We start from the raw sequence: 25850 nt of genomic DNA, 5'->3' as shown, positions 1-25850 counted from the left end.
CTATCTGCCGTATTTTACGCATCCGTATTATACGGTCTTGTACGGCCGTAGAAAATCGCAGCATGCTGCGTTTGTCAGCGTATTGCGCAAAAAATCCACAAATGAAAGTCAATGGGGGCGAGAAAAATACAGATTACACACGGACCAACAGTGTGATTTGCGAGAAATACGCAGCGGTGTTCTATAAAAAAGCCGGCAATTCAGTGCGATGTACAGTAAAATCACACTGACAGGTTAGAATAGAATAGATCAAATAAATGTCTACGCATAGTATAGGGGTATATATATATATATATATGTCTGTGAGACACATATATATACAGTATATATATATTTATATTTCATACAGCAGTAGATAGCTTAAAAGCGGGCAATTCAGTGCGGTGTACAGTAAAATCACACTGACAGCTTACAATAGAATAGGTAGAATAAATGTGTACACATAGAATAGGTATATATATATATATATATATATATATGTCAGTGAGACACATATATATATATATATATATATATATATTTATTTATATTTAATACAGCGCTAGATAGCTTAAAAGCTGGTAATTCAATTGCCGGCTTTTGCTATCTCCTTCTCAAACCCGACAGAATATGAGACATGGTTTACATACAGTAAACCATTTCATATCCCTTTTTTTTACATATTCCTCATTAGTAATGTTAGAAGTGTATGTGTGCAAAATTTGGGGGCTCTAGCTGTTAAAATAAATGGTTAAATCGCGGAAAAACCTGGCATGGGCTCCCGCGCAATTTTCTCTGCCAGAGTGGGAAAGCCAGTGACTGAGGGCAGATATTAATAGCCTAGAGAGGGACCATGGTTATTGCCCCCCTGGCTAAAAACATCTGCCCCCAGCCACCCCAGAAAAGGCACATCTGTAAGATGAGCCTATTCTGGCACTTAGCCTCTCTCTTCCCACTCCTGTGTAGTGGTGGGAAAAGGGGTAATAAAGGGATAATGTCACCTTGCTATTGTAAGGTGACATTAAGCCAGGTTAATAATGGAGAGGTGTCAATAAGACACCTATCCATTATTAATCCAATAGTAGTAAATGGTTAATAAAACACACACACATTATGGAAAAAGTATTTTAATGAAATAAAGACACAGGGTGTTGTAATATTTTATTATACTCTCAATCTAATTGAAGACCCTTGTCACCTGAAACAAAGTTAAAATAAAAAAAACAACAATATCCCATACCTTCCGTCGTTCAGTCTTGTCCCACACTGTAAATCCATCTGAAGGGGTTAAATAATTTTACAAGCAGAAGCCTGCTAATGCAGCCGCCCCTGCCTGTAAAAACCCGGGGAATGAATGGAAAGCAGGGGAACGTAGCTAACTAGACTTGCGTTGCTGCGCCCCCTGCTGGCATAATCTCAGATGAACTCGAGTGTGGGAATTTTTCTCACGCTACAGTTCATATGAGTATCTAGGAGATAGCAAAAGCCGGCAATTGAATTACCGGCTTTTCTGCTATCTAGCACTGTATGAAATATTAATACATATATGTGTGTGTCTCACTGACATATAGACTGTATATATGTTTTAACGAATATTTGAGCCCATGGATCCATTGTATGTCCGTTTTGCAAGCCGGCGAGAAAATCTCGCTGTACAGATGCCATACGGATTACATACGGAGGATGATATGCGCAAAATAGGCTGACACACCCTGCCTACGGATGACATATGGATCACTATTTTGGGAACACTTCTGCGTATTACGGCCATAAACAACGGACCATATTTTCATATGCCTAGTGTGACGCCGGCCTAAGTGTTAGTTTTAGATAGTCTTGTCTGGTGCTAGACATCTTGACCAAATGGAGCCATCATATCATCATGTCATCAGAACAAGGCCCTGTTTTCTCTTTTTTAGGATAAGGTTCCAATCAGGGACAGAGGAGGGCTCTTGTGCAAGACAGTTTATGGGTCCTTTCCAGTCATAATCCACAATCTCATCTCCTTTGGAGGTGGAAATTGGCCGTTTTACCCCTTGGGCCCCTGTGTGGATGCACAGGTTACACTAATGGTATGTCCGCCCCTGCTTAAAATGTCATCTCAAAACTTGGCCTACCGTAGGTAGACTCCTTTGGACTTTTGACGGGCCTGTCTGATAGGTTGTAGTTTCATGAGAATCATTTAACGAAATCCACTTGAAAAAACCCCAAGAAATATCTGTCTGGTTACAATATTCATGGAATCTATTCCTTGACTGGGGGAAGCTCTGCACATTTACTTACATTCTGTCCAGTAACCAGCAGAGAGCAGGCAAGTTTCACAAAGTTTGGATTTTTTTTTCTCTTTTCCAGTATTTCTTGAAACTTGATCCTTCAGAAGGTTCTCTTCATGCTTTGGAAAATACAAATCAGCAGTCACATTCCTAGCAGCCTTTTTTACATCATCATTTTACTGACAGCAAGCTGGGACTTTGCTCTTATACGTACCGTCTTGGGGGTAGGACTCCTTAGGGGGACCCCAAGCTCCTTCAGAAAATGAAGTTCTGGGTCGTTTTTACTCTGATTCTTGTCCATGAAGCTCTACAAAATGGTGAGTTACTGTACTGACTCTCCCTGGAGCACCTTGTAGCCAAACTTTGCAGTGTTGAGGGGCTCTCAGCCCCTGGGGCCAAGGGAACTGCACCACTGGGAGAAAGTAAAGAGTCAAAGATATTCTAGATAATTACTAGGACTTTCTTATTTACAGAAATTTTCCACTGCTTACTTGTCTATGTGTATACGGGATACTGATCATATATGGACGCAATTTAAATTATGAGCTCTGACACAATTACATGATGTATGGTCTGGAAAAACTGAAACTTTTCTCTTTTATCTATTGTATATATATATATTTGAGTTTTTCCTGATAATCAGAGAGGCTAAATATGTTGCTGTGTCCTCTTAGATTGGAGAAAACCCATTCCGTACACCTGCCGCTCACCCTGCATTTTATCTATGTTCTCTTCTAGAAGGTTATGTTAACAAGTATAAGTAGCGATGCCGACAGAACTATACCGTTACTACATCTGAAACACATGACAAAACCTTGTGGTTTTTAGAAAGAAGAAATATAAGCCAGCTCACCTGTGATGCATAAGCCAATCTTCGGGAGCACGAACCCACTGTGTCCAGGCGTATAAAGTCCAAAAAAGAAGAGAATGTCCAGTTTCACCAAATCCGTAAAAAAGAGTTTTCCTTATTCACAAACTTTGAACACAGAGGATACAGACTTCAGCACGAACCATATGGGTAAGAATCTCAACGCGTTTCTGGAGACTAAGCTCCTTGGTCACTCATGATTAAGGGAGCTTAGTCTCCAGAAACGCGTTGAGATTCTTACCCATATGGTTCGTGCTGAAGTCTGTATCCTCTATGTTCAAAGTTTGTGAATAAAGAAAACTTTTTTATGGATTTGGTGAAGCTGGACATTCTCTTCTCTTGTGGTTTTTACATTTTTTTGTGTAGGTGTTGGAAAATGGCCGTAGAACAGTGTCTACTGTAATTTTTTTTCCATAGCGATAGGACCCATTCACACATCAGTTTTTGTCATACAGGAAACAGACACATTCATTTTGATTGGTAGATTCACATTTGTTTTTTGGGGTTTTTTTTTGCGGTTTGATAGTCTGCAAAGCAAAAACAGAAGCGTGTCTTATTTTTATTTAATGTGAAGATGAAATTCACCCTTTTAAGAAAATGGGCACATGAAAAGAATGAGATAGGACTCGAATATCAGGTGTGTGTTATCTGAGAGCCATCAGCAGGGCTGGACTGGCCATCTGGCAATTCTGGCAAATGCCAGTAGGGCCTGTCTGGTCATGGGCTGCCTTGTCTGCTATGGTGTTAATAGAATCGGTGTTCTCAAGATACCTATACTGTTAAGAGTTTTGACAGAGCACAAAGTTGCTGACTCCATCACTTACCCCAGCAAGCCACCGATATCAGACATACTGTTCTTGTAGAAAATCTTCCTTTCCTCCATCCAGGGTAATACTAGTAATATATCCCATCTGGTTCATGGGGACGGGGACAACATGGGCCTGTGTGATTTCAAATGCCAGGGCTGAATTTCAGCCCCAGTCCGTACCTGGCCATCAGTATTTGATAGGAGAAACTTTGGAATTTTTACTTGTCATATCCCCCCCAAAAAACAGATGATACACAGATTGTTAAAACTGACACGCAAACTAGAAATGAATACAACACCCGGTCCGTTTGTCAATTGAGAAATAAACGGATGTGTGAATGAAGCCTTATTCTCTATTGAAGTCTGAAGTGAATCGCTAATATCAGCATACACCAGTTAGTATCATGGAACATCTGCCTACTGCAGTAATTCTGCCAGGGAACACATGGGTATGGGGAAAGAGGATGATCTTCATTATTTTAGCAGAATGAACTTCGCAGATGTTGAGGAGCTCGTACACATTTGGCTAGAATTGATAAAAATGAAAATTTTGAGCAAGAACAAACATTTGTCAGGTGATTAATCATTTGAGGTGGCCAATGATACAATCAATGTCTGGGAGGTCGCCAGACAAAAAATCTTTAGTTTGAAGGAAAAATCTTTGTGCATAAATCTCTTTTTGAAAGCCCATTTAAAGAAGCCGTTGTTGCTTGGTACACTGTGTTATTGAACATGTATGGCCACTTGGACCCTTCTAATATGGACTGAAATGTTTGTGGCTGTGTTGGCGTAAGCAGATGATCATTCATTTAATGGTGGTCCAACCATCAACATGCTTCCATCTAATGAGTATGACCACCTTTACACTAAGGCTCTGATCACACCGGTGTCATGATTTTCATTTACAGTATGAAAATGACACATTCATGACACTGCAAGCTCAATCATATGCATTCTTGTTGTAAAAAGTGTCACTTTGCTTTGAATGGTACATGAATGGCAAATAAATATTGTAAGTGCAGTGAAATTAAAGGGAATCTGTCATCAGGTTTTTGCTATTTAATCTGAGAGCAACATTGTGTAAGGGCTGAGACACTGATTGAAAGGATGTGTCACTTATTAGACTGTGTGTGGTAGTTTTAATGCAGTCAGTGTTTTATCAGCAGGAGATTATCACTGCAGGACTAGGAGTCTTGTGCCAGGCAGTCCAGCTAATCTGTGTAACCCCGCCCCCACCACTGGTTGGTAGCTTGCTAACAATGTAGAGTGCATACAGGAAGCTGCCAATCAGTGATGTGGCTGGAGTCACACACAGCTCAGCTCTACTCCGAGTACTACTCTACAGCAGAGAAAACAGGGATTCTATCAAAACTGTACCAAGCAATCTAGCAAGTTATGTATACATCCCTGGAATCAGGCGCTCTTGCTCTATTATGCTGCTCTCAGACTCCATAGAAAAAATCTGCTGACAGATTGCCTTTAGAGGAATCCTGGCAACTGTTTTGTGGCTTTTAAACCATGGCCATCACCTTTAAAAGCATATAAATGGAGTTCCTTCTTCCCTTTTATACCCTCAGAGGTGGCCCTCAATACCTTCTACAAATTGTTTTATTCATGTCCTGCGCTGCGTGCAAATTGCATGGTCCGAGGCACCAGATGGTATGGAGCTGGTGACATACTAGTAATGCCGGCTCCTGTGCATTACATGACTTTGTGCTGCCGGTCTCTGATTCCACTGAGCAGGCACGACACTTCGAGCACTATGCGGATGATGTAGGAGACATCACCCCCTTCCATCCAGATAGAAGAGGCGACTTTTAAAGGGCCTGGGGTGGCGCTGATCGCAATCTGGATTCGCCCATCAGACCAGAGCACACTATTTGCAGGCAGCACAGGGCATGAATAAAGCACTTTTTTGATGGTATGTGGGGGCACCAAATTTCTCAGGGTTTAAAGGGGTTATTACAACCCCATTTACATGATTTTAAAGGTGATGGGCAGGGTATATAAGACAAAAAAAAACTGCTGGCAGCTTTCCTTTAGTATTCTGTCCAAGCAGTAATTGTCATATTGACATCCATTTTTTTCCAGACACATATCTGACTTAATTAAACACATCAATATCAGAAGAAAATGTATTTACAGGTGCCATATTTTCGGACAAAGTTTGATCTTAGCCGTGACCACAGATTTGCTACAACCGCAGATCCGATATGACCTAATCAATAGCAGAAAATAATCTACATGTGAATCCTCCCATTGTAATGTATCAATCAATACATTGTAAGCTACTTTGTAAAGCCACCTAATGCTATAAATTACATCCGCAGCATATCAATTCATACAGTGGAAATCACCGCACATTTCACGCCATTGCAACGCAGGGATTGAGCTGCTGGTTTTTAACAAAAGCACAAAAGAAAAATTAAATTGTGAAAGGTAGTGTAGGAAGTAAAAGAAGATCAAAGTCAGGATGGATTGAGGTCAACAGAAGCATATTGACCATGAATGTGCATGTGCCACGCGATTACCACTGCAGTGATAGCTGCAGCACTGACATATGAACGCTGCAGCCAATCACTGGCCACAGCAGTGGTACGGCACTTGACCTGAAGAAGTCACCAAAGGATATGGACCACTGGACTGACAGCACAGGTGGGGGCTTTAAGGTGCTGAGTAGGGTTTAATTTACTTGTGCCTGAGTGGTGGTTTGTCCCTTTAAATAGAGGATACAGGGGTCCTTGGAAGTTGGCTGTAGAGTTGTTTTCTGTCTCAGTGATGGCAGAAAGAATGCATACATACACCGGAGACATTGCAAGACAACATTATTCAGGAAAAGGCAACAAGTTTGATGGCTACAGAGTCTCTTAAAGGGAAACGTGATTAGTGGTAATAACATTCTTACATAAGACAACAAAACAACAGCAGCAGTGATCTTCACTTGTGAAATGTTAAATTTTCTGGGAGACTCCTGACAGCTTTAATTTTAGGCTGCAGTCACACTAGCAGTATTTGGTCAGTATTTTACCTCAGTATTTGTAAGCCAAAACCAGGAGTGGAACAATTAGAGGAAAAGTATAATAGAACCATATGCACCACTTCTGCATTTATCACCCACTCCTGGTTTTGTCTTACAAATACTGAGGTAAAATACTGACCAAATACTGACCGTGTGACGGCAGCCTCACTCTGTCACAGTCTCTTTGTCATTTTTATGAGCAGTAAGTGAATAGCGGCTGATCTGCGCTGCTGCGAACATCCGAACAAGGAGTCAGAATCAAACTAATATATTGCCAGTGCGGTTTATTCTCTGAGCGTTTTGAAGTATTACAACTTCTTCTCCAGGAGAGCCATGAACATTCTGTGTCATTTCTGGCACACTGCAACACATTCACGCTCTCTTTAGTCTCATCTCTTGGTCACCTCTTTTTACAACCTTGTACTGAAATATCATGTCTGCCGCTGCGTGATCCTTCACTCTCTGGCAGCCTACTCACGAAATGACTACATCACAGTACCTCACACACAGACACCAGCCCACAGACATCTCTGGAATAGCAATGCTCTTCACACTGAGGCATCAGGACTCAGAATTCTCTAGTGGAAAATTCACACATCAGAAATAGGCCTATTTATTCCCTCTGCTGTGTCCAATCTTTACCCTTATGTAGGCTACGCTGCAGCCTTTTGGTGCATGTGCTTTTCACCTACAGGAATAAGCCATTCTGCTTCCTGCTGTGGAGAATATTCTCACACTCACTCTCCTTGTAGGTGGACTGGCCTCCCCACCTTGGACTTTGTTGCTATGTATCCCCTTGCTGTAGCCTGTAGACCAGTGGTGGAGTTGCGTCACTCACCCCTACTAATAGCTAACTACAATGCAGACATTTCCTACTGGACTGCACATCTCCTCTCCTCCTGCCAGGCATATGTCTGACATTTACAAGCAGTAAAAAGTCCTGACACTTTGAATTCACCACCCTGTCAGGCATAATCTGGCCCTGTGCATTTTTCCCATAGACGGTAATTCACTCATTCTGCGCTTTACCTTTTTGTAAATGTGTTGCACTTTATTCACATAGAGTAATAAACATTGTAATATACACTAAGCACTACAGACGTACTGCTTGTAATAGGAATAATAATAGCAGTATAAATCATGATTGCATACGGTACCTAAAAACTGAAACAGGCACAATGCTTGGCAACAACAGTACCTGGCTATGACTACACAACTGGGAAATACAAATCAGCATTGGCATAATTGTAAGACAACATCAGTAGCTAACAAAATCAACAGGAATTAGAAGCAACAGAAAAGGAAATGACTTTAACATTGTGGAGCATAACAGTGTGGTTTGTGTACCACAAGTCCAAGCTTTGAAAACTCCTATTCTTAAAACAAAAAAACCCTGAAAATGTCGTTAACACATAAGTGAAATGACAAGTGATTAGTTGCATTGGTTATGTATCAACATGTCCCAAACTAGCAGCACTTGGGTCACATCATAATAAATAATGCAAGCAAAAGTGTACAAGTCTATGAATGGTATCAGTGATAAAGAGGCTTCCAGATTTTTTTTTTGGTGCATAAGAGGAAAAGTGCTTCTTGCGTTCCGAATTTGTATGCTGTCATGTTGGATGTTGTATCTCTATATCCATGTGACTTATAACAACCTCTGTACTGAGGTGTGACGTTGGATTCTAAGTTGACAACATAGGTCAATATCCCTGTCAGCCCTAAATAGTGGAGAGTTTTATCTATATAGCAGACATCTATGTTATCGATCAAAATCAAATGATTACAATCTGTAGTGGTTCTAAAAATCTACACATCCCTGTTAAAATACCACGTTTTTGTCATGTAAACTAATCGTACCAAGAAGTATCTAGATTCATTTCAGAACTTTTTTCACCTTTATTGTCACCAATAGTCTGTACAAATTCATTGAGAATCAAGCTGAAATCATTTTGAGGGGAATAAAATAAGACAACTAAAATAATGTGGTTGCATAAGTGTCAACAACTTCTTATAATTGGGATGTGGCGGTTCTTAGAATTATCCAATCACATTTACAGTTAGGTCCATATATATTTGGACAGAGACAACATTTTTCTCATTTTGGTTATAGACATTACCACAATGAATTTTAAATAAAACAATTCAGATGCAGTTGAAGTTCAGACATTTAGCTTTCATTTGAGGGTATCCACATTAAAATTGGATGAAGGGTTTAGGAGTTTCAGCTCCTTAACATATGCCACCCTGTTTTTAAAGGGACCAAAAGTATTTGGACAGATTCAATAATTGTAAATAAAATGTTCAGTTTAAGTACTTGGTTGAAAACCCTTTGTTGGCAATGACTGCCTGAAGTCTTGAACTCATGGACATCACCAGACGCTGTGTTTCCTCCATTTTGATGCTCTTGCTCTACCAGGCCTTCACTGCAGTGGTTTTCAGTTGCTGCTTGTTTGTGGGCCTTTCTGTCTGAAGTTTAGTCTTTAACAAGTGAAATGCTGCTCAATTGGGTTGAGATCAGGTGACTGACTTGGCGAATCAAGAATATTCCACTTCTTTGCTTTAATAAACTCCTGTGTTGCTTTGGCTTTATGCTTTGGGTCATTGTCCAGCTGTAGTATGAAATGACGACCAATCAGTTTGGCTGCATTTGGCTGGATCTGAGCACACAGTATGTCTCTGAATACCTCAGAATTCATTCGGCTGCTTCTGTGCTGTGTCACATCATCAATAAACACTAGTGACCCTGTGCCACTGGCAGCCATGCATGCCCAAGACATCACACTGCCTCCGCCGTGTTTTACAGATGATGTGGTATGCTTTGGATCATGAGCTGTACCACGCCTTCACCATACTTTTCTCTTTCCATCATTCTGGTAGAGGTTGACCTTGGTTTCATCTGTCCAAAGAATGTTCTTCCAGAACTGTGCTGGCTTTTTTAGATGTTTTTTAGCAAAGTCCAGTCTAACCTTTTTATTCTTGATGCTTATGAGTGGCTTGCACCGTGCAGTGAACCCTCTGTATTTACTTTCATGCAGTCTTCTCTTTGTGGTAGATTTGGATATTGATATGCCTACCTCCTGGAGAGTGTTGTTCACTTGGTTGGCTGTTGTGAAGGGGTTTCTCTTCACCCTGGAGATTATTCTGCGATCATCCACCACTGTTGTCTTCCGTGAGCGCCCAGGTCTTTTTGCATTGATGAGTTCACCAGTGCTTTCTTTCTTTCTCAGGATGTACCAAACTGTAGATTTTGCCACTCCTAATATTGTAGCAATTTCTCGGATGGTTTTTTTCTGCTTTCGCAGCTTAAGGATGGCTTGTTTCACCTGCATGGAGAGCTCCTTTGACCACATGTTTACTTCACAGCAAAACCTTCCAAATGCAAGCACCACACCTCAAATCAACTCCAGGCCTTTTATCTGCTTAATTGAGAATGACATAACGAAGGGATTGCCCACACCTGTCCATGAAATAGCCTTGGAATCAATTGTCCAATTACTTTTGGTCCCTTTAAAAACAGGGTGGCACATGTTAAGGAGCTGAAACTCCTAAACCCTTCAACCAATTTTAATGTGGATACCCTCAAATGAAAGCTAAAAGTCTGAACTTCAACTGCATCTGAATTGTTTTGTTTAAAATTCATTGTGGTAATGTCTATAACCAAAATTAGAAAAATGTTGTCTCTGTCCAAATATATATGGACCTAACTGTATATCATGTTAAACAGTAGTAAGTACACAGCTGCCATTATCTATAGTGATTCTGATTAACTCCATATAAAGTTCAGCTGTTCTAGTAGGATTTTCCTGACATTTTCTTAGCTGCATTTTATAGCACAAGCCATGGTCCGTAAACAGCTTACTACACCACAAAGGGGTCAGGAGAAGGGTACAAAATGTTTCCAAGGCATTAAATATACCATGGAACACTGTGAAGACAGTGATCAAGAAATTGCTTAAATTTGGAACTGTGACATTACCTAAAACTGGATGCCTCTGAAAAATTGATGAAAAAAAAAAATTTGTTGAAGAGGACTCTAAGAGGCCTACATCAACATTAAAGGAGCTGCAGGAAATTCTGGCAAGTGCTAGATGTGTACTGCATATGACGACAATCTCCCGTATTCTTCACATGTTTGACCTGTGTCGTAGGGTGATAAGATCATCCTACTCCACAGAAACTAATAATCTTTATTTTTAATAATCTTTATTTTAATATAGCGCTAACATATTCCGCAGCGCTTTACAGTTTGCACACATTATCATCGCTGTCCCCTATAGGGCTCACAATCTAGATTCCCTACCAGTAAACATCCAATTCCAAATATATTTTACCAAATCCTATATTAAGTTTGCCAAATCATGTGAAAAAAAAGTTTTCTGGTCTGATGAAACCAAGATTGAACTTTTTGGATGTTACGGATCTGCAACGCAGGACTAAGGTAAAAGGGGGAAAACTGACCCTTCACTAAGACTATGCTGAAACCCTACGATGGAGTGGGTGACCCATTCCTTGCGAATAGATGCACTGACGATAATAGGTTAATCTCAAGCGAAGACCTATAGATAAGAGGAAGGGGTTCCCTTAAAGAACTAAGGACTGGGTACAAAAACGGGTCACCTCCTAATAGAAACACAGAGAAGGCTGCAGGAACCAATAGAAAACAGAAACTAATGCTAGCAGAACCAGAGGTACCAGCACTGCACAAATAGCACACACAGAAGACAAAGCAAAGTACCAAGCCTGAACTCAAGCAGATTAACACTGTTGTCCACAAGGACTGGGAGGCAGGTGCTGGTTAATAAAGAGTGATACAAACACCTGACCCAAAACAAACCCAGCACCAGAGGAAAAAGACCAGCAGCCAAAACTCCACAAGAAAATGGCGGATAGTCACAAACTAAACAGATTCTAACATTGGCCATAATCACAAAAGGTATGTTTTGCACAAAGCCAACACTGCACATCTTCAAAGAACATTGTACCCCCAGAGAAGCATGGTGGAGGCAGAATTATGCGTGATGCTGTTTTTCAGCTGCTAGAATTGGTGCTTTAGTCAAGATGGTGGGAATTATGAACAGTTCAAACAATGAGTCAATATTGCAACAAAACCTTCAAGCCTTTGGTAAAAAGCTTAAAGGGAACCTGTCACCTGAATTTGGCGGGACTGGTTTTGGGTCATATGGGCGGAGTTTTCTGGTGTTTGATTCACCCTTTCCTTACCCGCTGGCTGCATGCTGGCTGCAATATTGGATTGAAGTTCATTCTCTGTCCTCCATAGTACACGCCTGCGCAAGGCAAGATTGTCTTGTGCAGGCGTGTACTATGGAGGACAGAGAATGAACTTCAATCCAATATTGCAGCCAGCATGCAGCCAGCAGGTAAGGAAAGGGTGAATCAAACACCCGGAAACTCCGCCCATATGACCCAAAACCAGTCCCGCCAAATTCAGGTGACAGAGTCCCTTTAAGATGAGGAGAAATTTCACCTTTTCAGCAGGACTACAACCCTAAGCATACATTCAAATCAACAAAAGAATGGCTTTGCCAGGAGAAGATCAAGCTTTTAGAATGGCCCTGCCAGAGACTAGAACTAAATCCAATTGAAAATTTGATGGAGTGACCGGAAGATGGAGCTGTTCACAGGAGGACATATTTAGAGCGCTACTACAAAGAGAAGTCAGCAAAAATTGCTAGTATAAGGGTGTACATATTTATACGACCACATTATTTTGCTTTTTTTATTTGTATTTTCCACTGAAAAATATTTTTTTTTTTCATTTTTCAATTTAATTGTACAAATTATAGGTGACATTAAAGATGGAAAATTTCTGAAATGATTCTTCTGGATATGATTTTTAACATGGCAAAAACATGGCATTATAACAGGAGTGCGTAGACTTTTTATATCCACTGTACATATCGTTAAGGATCTGTTCACATCTCTGTTTATGGACCACAATTACCGGACTGATCATGGGTCTCCTTACCCAAACTAAAAACTTTATAAGCATATATGAAGCTGTTAGTTCAGGTCAGGAGAACCTTGGTCAGTCAGGACATTGCGCTCAGTCAACAGACAGAGAATATCGTAGTTACTTACCGATAACGGTATTTCTCTGATCCCATGACTGCACTAACGAGAGAGAGGGATCCGCCCTCAGGGACAGGAAACCCACAGGTTAAAAAGGCGGGACCTCTCCTCCACCTCAGTTGGTTTACAGAGCCTTACAGGGAATTCTGCTGTAACTTAATTGGTTATTTATACACAACAAATCATAATTATATAACTTATATAAGCTCCTTTATATACATATATATTTATTTTTATTTTTTTTTTCCACCTTGTGACTTAAAATTTTTTTAGTAGTGTGTACACCCATACGTGAAGGGAGGGAATATACAGGTGACGTCATTGGGATCAGAGAAATACCGTTATCGGTAAGTAACTACGATATTCTCTTACCCCATGACGGCACTAATGAGAGAATTTCAAAGAATGAAGGTTTAGGGTGGGACTACTGCCTCAAGAACTCTCCTACCAAAAGTTAAGTCTGAGGGAAAAGATAGATTAAGCTGATAGTGCTTGAAGAATGTAGAGGGGGAAGACCAAGTGGCTGCTCTACATATTTGATCTATTGATGCTCCACCACGTTCAGCCCAAGAGGTTGCCACCGACCTGGTTGAATGGGCTTTAATTGTGTCCGGAGCTTGTTCTCGGGAAGAGGTATATGACATCTTGATGGCATCTCTTACCCACCTTGCCAACGTGGCTTTCGATGCCTTGTGACCCTTATTTCGTCCCTGAAAGCAGACAAACAGAGCCCTCCCTTTCCTACACTCCCTTGTGGCTGATAGATAGTGTGTTAGACATCTCTTTACATCTAGTGTGTGTAGATCCTCCTCTTTTTTGTTTTTTGGATTGGGGCAAAAAGATGGTAACGCTATCTCTTGAGATCTGTGGAATTTTGACGCCACTTTGGGAAGGTAAGAAGGGTCAGTTTTAAGGATTACTCTGTCATCTAATATTTGGGTTAGAGGTGGGTAAGCTGATAAGGCCTGCAAATCACTAATCCTGCGAGCTGAGGTTAGAGCCACCAATAAACAAGTTTTCAAGGATATTATTTTCAATGAAGCCTGAGATAAAGGTTCAAACGGTGCTTTAGTTAGAGCTGAAAGGACTAGGTTCAAATCCCAGGGAGGAGCGGTGAGATGTATAACTGGTCTGGACCTAGTAGATGCTCTAATAAACCTTTTTACCCAGTGATTCCCCGATAAATCATGGTTATAAAGGGCACCTAATGCTGCAATCTGAACTTTCAGAGTGTTTGTAGCTAGGCCTTTCCCTAATCCTTTTTGAAGAAATTCTAGAATTTCCTGAATTGGGAGTTGTTCTGATAGTGTAACCCCTGAAGTGGAGAGGAACTTTTTCCAGACTTTACCGTACGCTCTGGTAGTTATTGGTTTTCTACTGGCCAGCAGGGTAGAAATTAGATTTGAAGAAAATCCCCTTTTTGTTAACAGTTCCCTTTCAAAAGCCAGGCCGTCATATGCAAACTTTTTATTTGTGGGTGATTCACTGGCCCTTGATGCAGAAGGTCTGGGATATCTGGTAGGACCCATGGATCTGCTATGGACATTAGGCGTAACCATGGGAACCATACTCTTTTCGGCCAGAACGGAGCTATCAATATCACTTTGGCTCTGTCCTCCCTGATTTTTTTCAAGACTAAGGGAATCAGAGCTATCGGAGGAAAAACATAGGCTAGATGAAACTTCCATGGGATTAACAACGCGTCTATAGCCACTGGACTCCCCCGAGGATCTATCGAGCAGAAGGCCTCCGTTTTCCGATTTTGATTGTTTGCAAATAGATCTATATCCGGGGCCCCCCAAAGATCCACTATGCGATTGAATATCTTTGTATTTAACTCCCATTCCCCCTGTTTTAATTGAGTTCTGCTTAGAAAATCTGCAGTTTGATTTTCTGACCCTTTTATGTGAAGGGCTGTTAGGGAGGACAAGTTGGCTTCTGCTTGTGACAGGATGGAATTTGTTACTTTCATTAGGGATTGAGACCTCGTCCCTCCCTGATGATTTACATATGCTACTACCACCCTGTTGTCCGTCAATACTCTCACGTGATGGGAACGGAGGGATGTTAAAAAATGATTGATAGCATACTGAACTGCCAAAAGCTCTTTCATGTTTGAAGTAAGGTCCTTTTCTTCCCCTGACCAAGGACCTTGGGCAATTTGCCTGTTTAGGTGGGCCCCCCACCCCCAAGGACTTGCGTCTGTGGTCAGGATTACAGAGACCGGCCACACCCATAGAACCCCCTTCCTGAGATTGGACGGATTCGTCCACCAAGCTAAGGAAGCTTTTGTCCGAAAGGATATTTTTAATCGCTTTTCTAAATTTCCTCCTGCGTGGGATGCCGCCTCTAGTATTTCCCACTGGAGATCTCTCGAGTGGCTCTGAGCCCACTGGACTGCTGGGATACAGGATGTCATTGACCCCAGTATGGACATGGCTTTCCTTAGAGTAATCAGGGGAGAGAGACTCAAATGATTCACTAAGTGTATCATATTGGAAACTTTTTCTTCCGGCAGACGACACTCTTGCTTTGTCGAGTCTATTACTATCCCCAAGTACAACTGCACTTGAGATGGGATAAGCCTGGACTTTTCCAGGTTCAAAAACCATCCTAGATTTGATAGGGCTACCATCACTCTGCTCAGTTGCTGGCTGCAATGTAGAGAGGACCTGCCCATCACTAGGAGGTCGTCCAGATAAGGCACAATCAATATGTCTTGTTCCCTTATATGGGCCATTACTTCCGACATTAATTTTGTAAATACCCTTGGGGCAATGGCTAGACCGAACGGAAGAGCTCTGTATTGGTAATGTTTTAGTTTCCCTTGTATCATCACTGCAACTCTGAGGTATTTTTGGAAATCTGGATGGATTGGCACATGATAATATGCGTCTTTTAAGTCTATAACAGTCATGAAACAAGACGGGATAAGGGATCTGACACATGATTTTATTGTTTCCATTTTGAATTTTTCTATTACCAGGTATTTGTTTAGTTGTTTCAAGTTTATTATTACTCTGAAAGTTCCGTCCGGCTTCGTTCGAAGAAAGAGTGGAGAGTAAAACCCCCTCGTCTCTTCCTGTTGCGGAACTTCCTGTATGACTTTCTTTTCCAGAAGACTGAGAACTTCCCTCTGGATACTCAGCTGCTCGATCTCCGACTTCCTTTGTGGTGTAACCACAAACTGATTGTGTGGCGTCGTGTGAAAAATTAGTCTTAGGCCCGTCTTTATGATGTTTAAAGTCCAGGCACTTCCAGAAATTTTTTCCCAGGTTTGAAGAAAGTGGGTCAGTCTCCCTCCTACCTGGGGCGCACCCTCATTGTGGCTGTTTTTTATTTTCAGGTTTGTTAAACATAAAACCTCCTTTTTTGAATTTTCTATCTTCCCACCCCTCCTTTTGGTTTCTTGGGGGCGTCTTTGCGTGAACCTCCTCCCCCGAAAGGGCCGTCTGTAGGACTGATTTGGGAATCCTGGAAAGGCTTTCTTTTTATCCACTGCTTTTTCAAGGACATCGTCTAGGGTGAGACCGAACAAATATTCACCTTCACACGGTATAGAACACAACTTGGCTTTAGTTTGCAGATCCCCCGGCCATAATGCTCTCCTAGCCGCATTTGAGAAAGAAGCTGATCTTGCCGTCAGCCTAACTGAGTCTATTGAGGCATCTGCGGGGGGCCCTGCCACGGTCTCAGGTGGATTCCTCCCTGAAGGTGCGTTCCGGGGTCGGCAGGCCTCGTGGATATGCGCGGAGGGGAGGCAGTGAAGAGGACCGAGCCTGCCTCTTCTCTTTTCAATGGGGTCGGTAATAGGTAGCGGCGGCTACCTGGAGGTTTCCTCCGCCGGTCCATGAGGCGCACAGGGGGTGGTGACGCCGGTCACCGACAAGCGGCAGGACGCAGGGTGCAGCGGCGGCTCTCATTGCCGACACGGAGTCCAATATAGACTCTCTCGGGGTTTTATTTTTCAATTGAGTCTCTAAGTGATCTAGCCAGACCATCAGCGCTCTCACTGTACAAGTAGCAGCTATACCGGGTTTTAGCCCCCCGCTGGCGGCCTCCCAGGACCCTTTTAAGAAGACATCGGCCCTCTTATCCATAGGATCCTTGAGGGTCCCCATGTCCTCAAAAGGCAGGGCGAATTTTTTAGAGGCTTTCGCGATAGCGACGTCTAATTTCGGCGCCTTTCCCCAGGAGGCGCAGGCTGGGTCATCAAATGGATATTTTCTTTTGGGTGTTAACAGTACTTTTTTGTCCGGCCTCTTCCATTCCTTTTTTATTAGGGCTTTTATTTTTTCGTTTAATGGGAATACTCTGTACTTTTTTTGTTCCAGGCCACTAAACATAAGATCTTGTACTGATTTTTTGGAACGAGTGTCTGCCAGACCCATTGTCGCCCTAACCATTTTTACCAGCGCATCCGTTTCATCTATTGGGAAACAGTTGCGACCGCTTTCTGAAGATGCGGAGGAGGATGCTGAAGCTGTAGAGCTATCTGAATCCTCATTCGAGCTATCTCCCTCGGTGGAGCTGTAATCTGGAGTTTTCTCTTTATGTTTTCTTTTACGGTTTTTTACACTTTTTAGTGCGTCTGCCACTTGGGTTTTAATTAAGTCTTTTAATTCAGATGTGAAACTCGGCGTCTCCTCATTAATGGTGTTTTTAATGCATGACGCACAGAGTTTTTTAACCCATGAATCCGGCAAATCTGCTGAACAAAGCGGGCACACTCTATGTTTACTTTTCCCCTGGCATTTCTTTCCCTAGGAAAACAATAAACCCCTATTAGAATACACACTTTCACGGAGGTCACTTACCCTCCTAATGTGAGGAAGATACCGGTTCTGGTCTTGAGGACGCCTCCTCCATTTGAACCACCGTCTCCCTCCTGGATCCACCAGAGCCTCTGCTGTGCTGGGATCCTGAGCTGCTGCGCTGCGTAGGTTTCCGCGAAGAATGGCGCTCCTTCGGGTTCTTTGTCACAGGGGGCTGTGAAATTTCTTCCACCGACTGCTCTATTCCACTCATGGTGGTAATCACTGAGCAGCGGTATGCCCCTTCTCTTCCGGTTTTATGCTGACAGAGCGGCGCCAGGTAACTTCCGGTTTACCCAGAGGTACCTTGCGCCGACCCCGGAAGTGACCCCCGCGCGTGCGCAGTAAGTCGCCGGACCTCGCGCACGCGCTCACTACTTGCCGGCTCACAGGAGGGACGGAGCTTCTGCAGCCGCCGCTGCACCCTGCGTCCTGCCGCTTGTCGGTGACCGGCGTCACCACCCCCTGTGCGCCTCATGGACCGGCGGAGGAAACCTCCAGGTAGCCGCCGCTACCTATTACCAACCCCATTGAAAAGAGAAGAGGCAGGCTCGGTCCTCTTCACTGCCTCCCCTCCGCGCATATCCGCGAGGCCCGCCGACCCCGGAACGCACCTTCAGGGAGGAATCCACCTGAGACCGTGGCAGGGCCCCCCGCTGCCTGAACTCGGCCCGATGGTCCCTGGACTCCTGGATGGTAAGCTGTGGGATCCCCGTCGGGGACAGGAAACCGAACTGAGGTGGAGGAGAGGTCCCGCCTTTTTAACCTGTGGGTTTCCTGTCCCTGAGGGCGGATCCCTCTCTTTCGTTAGTGCCGTCATGGGGTAAGAGAAATAAGGATGTGTGAATGTAACATTAGTGCTAACATTCTTTAAGAGAGCTGCTCGGTAGATAAGATTCACTTTTCATGTTATAAAAAATTAGACTCAATGCAAAAGGCAAAGTTTGACAGAATTCACGTGAACGTGTTTTTAATGGACAGAACATGGATATTGTCTGTTCATATCAGTAATCTGAATATGCAATGGCAAATCTGCTGGAAATGTAATGCAAAAGAAAAGATGCATCAGTTTGCAAGTAACATTTTTATGATTTTGAAATGCATTACTGCTATATTTACTCGTAGAAGCCAGTTATCCAGAATTTGGCCGGACCCTCCTGAATTTTCAAATTCACCCCTGGCAAGTTTGAGACATTATGGACCAAAAAGAGGGATAATTTACTGTATGTCAGCCATGAACTTAAAGTGATCTGCTTTGAGGTCAGGGGGTATCCTGAGTTGCGGGACTTAAATATCTCTCTTCCTTAAAGTCAGGTTCTTAGTGGAAATGAATGAGCCAATTTGCCTGACCATTGTGCGGCGGCCATGTCAGTATTCTATGGCTGCTGGATGGGAGCGTTGCGAATCGGCCATGTTGGAATTCCCGATGCCTCTTCTGATTAGTAGGCCAATGCGACATCATGCATGCATCACATGCAACAATAGTGTTGTACCAGACCTACCCATCAGAAGAGGTGCCAGGGATTCCAACAGGTCGTGGATGATTCTCAAGGCTCCCATCCAGCAGCCGTGGCAAAATGAGCAATTGTAAGGACACAGTGCTATATAATACGATGATTGCAATAAACTGTATTAAGGGGATAAAAACTTTAATAGGAGACCTGTAAATATAATGGATATCTGACTTGGATACTAGTGATGAGCGAGTATACTCGTTGCTCGGGTTTTCCAGAGCACGCTCGGGTGATTTCGGAGTATTTGTTAGTGTTCGGAGATTTAGTTTTCATCGCCTCAGCTGAATGATTTACAGCTACTAGCCTGCCTGAGTACATGTGAGGATTCCCTAGCAACCAGGCAACCCCCACATGTACTCAGGCTGGCTACTAGCTGTAAATCAATCAGCTGAGGCGATGAAAACAAAATCTCCGAACACTAACAAATACTCCGAGACCACCTGAGCAACGAGTACACTCGCTTATCACTATTGGTTACACAATATAGGAAGTATCTAAACCTCTCTGTCCATACAGATGAGGTAAACTGCAATAATATACCACGAAGTAGAAAAATGTGCCATGTGCATTAACTTTCATTTTCTGCTAAATACACAAGCTGAGGCATGTTAGATCTGCAGTGAGGAATATTCTCAGAATTACAAGTGTTACAGAACCACAAATTGTAATTACATACGTACAAACTATATGTTAAAAGGATTCTGTCACAAGGTTTGTGCCACCTAATTTGAAAACAGTATAATATAGAGATAGAGACCCTGATTCCAGCGATGTGTCGCTTACTGGGCTGCCTACTGCAGTTTTGATACATTCACTGTTTTATCAGCAAGAGCTTAAAGGGAACCTTCCCCCCCCCCCCAGGCGTTTTTAACTAAAAGAGCCATCTTGTGCAGCACTAATGCTGCATTCTGTCACGGTGGCTCTTTTATTTGGGGTCCATGCAAACGCTGAAATAATCACTTTTATATTTTGCCCTTCATACCTGAATTTGTCAGGGGGGCATGTCTTTTTCCCCCTGACACAAACGCCTCCCAGCCATCACTCAGTGCCTCCGTGCGCCGGTCGCAGCCTCCATTTCCTTCCTGGACGTCCCCAGCGCCGGCGCTGTAAGTTTGAAGGGCAGCGCAAACTGCACATGCCCAAAAAAAAAAACTTACAGCGCAGGTTCAGAAAGGAAAATAATATAATAATAATTTTATTTATATAGCGCCAACATATTCCGCAGCGCTTTACAAATTATGGAAGGGACTTATACAGACAATAGACATTACAGCATAACAGAAATCATAGTTCAAAATAGATACCAGGAGGAATGAGGGCCCTGCTCGCAAGCTTACAAACTATGAGGAAAAGGGGAGACACGAGAGGTGGATGGTAACAATTGCTTAAGTTAGTCGGACCAGCCATAGTGTAAGGCCATGTGCACACGTTCAGGATTTTTTGCGTTTTTTTCGCGTTTTTTTGCTATAAAAACGTGATAAAAACGCGAAAAAAACGCTTACATATGCCTCCTATTAATTACAGTGTATTCTGCATTTTTATTGCAAATGTTGCTTTTTTTTCCGCGAAAAAATCGTATTGCGGAAAAAAAAGCAACATGTTCATTAAAAATGCGGAATTGCGGGGATTCCGCACACCTAGGAGTGCATTGATCTGCTTACTCTCCTCCACGGACTGGGCACCATATAATTAGTAAAAAAAAAAAAGAATTAAAATAAAAAATAGTCATATACTTACCCTCTGATGGCCCCGGTGTCTTCTCGCCTCTCTGCGCTGCATGCTGCCGCTTCTGTTCCTATAGATGCTCTGTGTGAAGGACCTACGATGACGTCACGGTCCTGTGATTGGTCATGTGACCGCTCACGTGACCGCGACATCATCGAAGGTCCTGCACACACACAGCATCTATAGGAATGGACGCCGCTGAGGAGATCGGCTGTCTGCAGGGTGAGTATAACCATTTTTTTTATTTTTATTTTATTATTTTTAAACATTCTATCTTTTACTATAGATGCGGCATAGGCTGCATCTATAGTAAAAAGTTGGTCACACTTGTCAAACACTATGTTTGACAAGTGTGACCAACCTGTCAGTCAGTTTTCCAAGCGATGCTACAGATCGCTTGGAAAACTTTAGCATTCTGCAAGCTAATTTCGCTTGCAAAATGCTAAGAAAAATGCGAAAAAAATGCGGATTTCTTGCAGAAAATTTCCGGTTTTCTTCAGGAAATTTCTGCAAGAAATCCGGACGTGTGCACATACCCTCAGGCTCGGGTGTTCATGTAAAGCTGCATGAACCAGTTAACTGCCTAAGTATGTAGCAGTATAGACACAGAGCACTATTAACTGCATAAAGTGAATGAGAACATGTTGCAAGGAATCTGATTATGTTTTTGTTTTGTTTTTTTGAATGGGCCACACAGGGATAGTTAGGTTAATGCGTTGAGGTGGTAGGCCAATCTGAACAAATGAGTTTTTAGGGCACGCTTAAAACTGTGGGGATTGGGGATTAATCGTATTAACCTAGGTAGTGCATTCCAAAGAATCGGCGCAGCACGTGTAAAGTCTTGGAGACGGGAATGGGAGGTTCTGATAATTGAGGATGCTAACCTAAGGTCATTAGCGAAGCGGAGGGCACGGGTAGGGTGGTAGACTGAGACCAGAGAGAAGATGAAGGGTGGTGCTGAGCCATTGAGTGCTTTGTGGATGAGGGTAGTAGTTTTGTACTGGATTCTTGAGTGGATGGGTAACCAGTGTAATGACTGGCACAAGGTAGAGGCATCGGTGTAATGGTTGGTGAAGAATATGATCCTGGCTGCAGCATTCAGGACAGATTGAAGAGGGGAAAGATTGGTAAGAGGGAGGCCAATTAGTAGAGAGTTACAATAGTCCAGACGAGAATGAATATGTGAAACAGTAAGAGTTTTTGCAGAGTCGAAAGTAAGAAAAGGGCGAATTATAGAAATGTTTTTGATATGCAGATAAGAAGTGCGAGCCAGTGATCGGATGTGGGGGGTGAATGAAAGCTCGGAATCAAGTATGACCCGAAGGCAGCGGGCATGTTGCTTTGGAGTAATGGTGGAACCACACACGGAGATGGCAATGTCAGGCAAAGGTAGGTTAATAGAGGGAGAAAATACGAGGAGTTCAGTTTTTGACAGGTTAAGTTTCAGATAGAGGGAGGACATGATGTTAGAGACAGCGGTAAGACAATCACTGGTGTTTACTAAAAAGGTTGGCATGATAACAGGAGAAGAAGTGTATAATTGGGTGTCATCAGCATAGAGATGGTACTGGAAACCAAATCTACTGATTGTTTGTCCAATAGGGGCAGTATACAGAGAGAAAAGTAGGGGGCCTAGGACTGATCCTTGAGGAACCCCAACAGTAAGGGGTAGGTGAGAGAAGGAGGAACCAGCAAAAGATACCCTGAAGGATCGGTCAGAGAGATAGGAGGAGAACCAGGAGAGAATGGTGTCCTTAAGGCCGATGGAGCGGAGCTGATGATCCACAGTGTCAAATACTGCGGAGAGATCCAAGAGAATTAGCATGGAGTAGTGACCCTTAGATTTAGCTGTTAATAGGTCATTAGAGACTTTAGTGAGGGCAGTTTCAGTAGAGTGTAAAGAGCGGAAACCAGATTGAAGAGGGTTGAGAAGAGAGTTATCTGAGAGATAGCGGGTAATATGGGAGTGGACCAGGCGTTCGAGGAGTTTAGAGATGAAGGGAAGATTAGAGACAGGTCTATAATTAGCGGCACAGTTTTGATCGAGGGATGGTTTTTTAAGTAATGGATGTATGATGGCATGCTTAAATGAGGAAGGAAACATACCGGAAGTGAGAGAAAGGTTGAATATTTTTGTTAGGTGAGAGGCGACAGCCGGGGAAAGGGACTGGAGGAGATGTGACGGAATGGGGTCACTGGTACAAGTGGTTGGGTGAGAAGATGCAAGGAGCCTGAATACTTCTTCTTCTGTAACTGATTCAAAGTCAGAGAGTGAACTAGATGCAGTGGGGGAGGGAGGACAGTGCATGGTATGAAGAGATTGGGAGATGATTTCCTGTTGAATGTGCTCAATTTTTTCTTTGAAGTAATTGCCCAGATCGTCAGCGCGGAGATCTGTGGTTGGGGCCTGCACTCTTGGGTTGAGTAGGGACTGAAAAGTGTCAAAGAGACGTTTAGAGTTACTGGACAGTGAGGCGATGAGGGTGTTGAAATAGGTCTGTTAGACGAGGTGATGGGCAGAGTTGTATGTTTTTAGCATGAACTTATAATGGATGAAATCTTCGGGTAGATTACATTTTCTCCACAGACGTTCGGCGCACCTGGAACACCGCTGTAGGAAACGTGTTTGCAGCGTGTGCAATGGTTGTCGCCGTCTGTGCTGAGTTGTTTTATGTATAGGAGGTGCAGCTTCATCCAGGGCACTTTGCAGGGTTTCATTGTAATGCTTCAGAGCCGAATCAGGACATGAGATGGCGGAGATAGGGGCCAATGATGACTGCAAGTTCTTCATAAGTTTCTGGGTGTTAATGGCCTGTATGTTTCTATAAGTGTGGAAAGTGGGGGTGACCTGAGCGGGATGGCAGTTCTTGATAGAGAATGAAAGAAGGTTGTGGTCAGAAAGTAGGAGAGGGGAGTTTGTGAAATCATTCACTGAGCAAAGCCAGGAGAAGACTAAGTCGAGGGAGATTCCATCTTCATGCGTTGGAGAGTTAGTATGCTGCGAGAGGCCGAAAGAGGAGGTTAGAGATTAAAAGGTGAGAAGCAGATGGGGAGAGGGGAGAAGCAATGGGGATGTTGAAATCACCCATGATGAGGGTGGGGGTGCCACAGGAGAGAAAGTATGAAAGCCAGGTGGCAAAGTGATCCAGGAACTGATGAGAGGGGCCGGGAGGACGATACACCACCGCCACTCGCATGGAGAAGGGGATGTAGAGTTTGACAGCATGGACCTCAAAGGAAGGGAAGACAAGTGAGGGCACTTGGGGGATAACTTGGAAGGTACATTTGGGTGAAAGGAGCAGACCAACGCCTCCACCTGCTCTGTTGTCTGATCTTAGGGTATGAGAGAAATGTAGTCCACCATATGAAAGAGCAGCAGCAGCGGTGGTGTCTGACTGCTGGATCCAGGTTTCAGTAAGAGCCAGGAGATTAAGAGAATTAGAAAGGAAGAAGTCATGGATGAAGGAGAGTTTATTACACACAGAGCGAGAATTCCAAAGGGCACAATTGAAAAAGACAGAAGGCATGCATGGAATATTAATAAGGTTAGAGGGGAAATGGAGGCTGCGCCCGGCGCACGGAGGCCCTGAGTGACGGCTGGGAGGCGTTTGCATCAGGGGGGAAAAGACATGCCCCCCTGACAAATTCAGGTTTGAGGGGCACATTATAAAAGTGATTATTTCAGCGTTTGTATGGACCCCAAATAAAAGAGCCACCTTGACAGAATGCAGCATTCATGCTGCACAAGGTGGCTCTTTTAGTTAAAAACGCCTGGGGGGGTGACAGGTTCCCTTTAACATTGGAAGACTAGTAAATCTGCTGCCATGTAGTCCTCCATATTCATGAGCTCTATATAAACCAGCCTCCACCACTGATTGTGCAGAGACAGAACGCAGCCAGAGTACACAGTAGCAGTGGTGTGGGCGGGTTATACAGAGCTCAGCATTCTGAGAACTGCTAGATCTGCAGCAGAGTAAACCATAATTTTATCAAAGTTGCAGCAAGCAGCCCAGTAAATGATACATCACTGTAATCAGGGTCTCTGTCCCCACATCATGTGGCTCCCCTGGTGACAAATTCCCTTTAGTGATTACTTTGCAGTGCACATAAGGGTAAAGGTCTACTTCACAGTCATCGTACTCTGTATATCAGCTTATTTTGAAGTCAGCTAGTTTTTTTAATACTTTCCACAAGGTCTAGAACTTTTCTTTTCAATAGGGCATTTTAAGACTTTACATTGTGGCTCCCAGGCGTACAAGCCACTGCAATGGAGTCTAGTCAATCTCCTAAATGTAAAGTTTAGACTCCAAAATTGATTGCCACTTTTAAGCTGTTGCCTTTCCAGGATTATCCACTAACTAGATGTAGCCGATAGGGGACGACTACGGCGCCCACACGAGATGCTTCATGGCGCCCCTTCATGGTGTTTATTGGTATCATATTTTTCTCAGTGTATATTTTTGTGTTTTCCATTGTTTCCATGGTTAGATATTCCTGTGTGTTAATAACTTTCAGAATTTGAGGATTTGGCTTTAGATGGATTATGACAAAAAAAATGTTTAAAATTATGCATTCACTTTTTGTATGTATTGTAGCTGAAAGAATAACACATGGTTTTCATGAGCACAAAATAGACGCTTAATGCTTTTTCTTTGCATGTGTCCGATTCTAATCTAGTTAGAAAATAAGTTTCATAATTTTTTTTTAATTAATTTAGGAAACAACTGTTATTTTATAACTAATATTATTATAACTAC

General features: G+C 42.9%; 1 protein-coding gene across 1 annotated transcript in view; it reads left to right on the top strand.

Moving 5' to 3' along the window:
- Positions 1–2361: 2361 nt before the first annotated feature.
- The window catches only part of PDGFRL (platelet derived growth factor receptor like), a 288958-nt gene continuing 265469 nt past the window's right edge, over positions 2362–25850 (top strand). Inside the window, exon 1 of the mRNA XM_069744397.1 lies at positions 2362–2569. Coding sequence (XP_069600498.1) covers positions 2515–2569 — 55 coding nt within the window. The 5' untranslated portion in view covers positions 2362–2514. The remainder of the gene's footprint in view (positions 2570–25850) is intronic.

The sequence above is a fragment of the Ranitomeya imitator genome, chromosome 1 (genome assembly GCF_032444005.1).
Source record: "Ranitomeya imitator isolate aRanImi1 chromosome 1, aRanImi1.pri, whole genome shotgun sequence".
NCBI lineage: Eukaryota > Metazoa > Chordata > Amphibia > Anura > Dendrobatidae > Ranitomeya > Ranitomeya imitator.
Note: the sequence above shows the minus strand (reverse complement) of the source record. Positions and strands in the feature narration are given on the sequence as shown.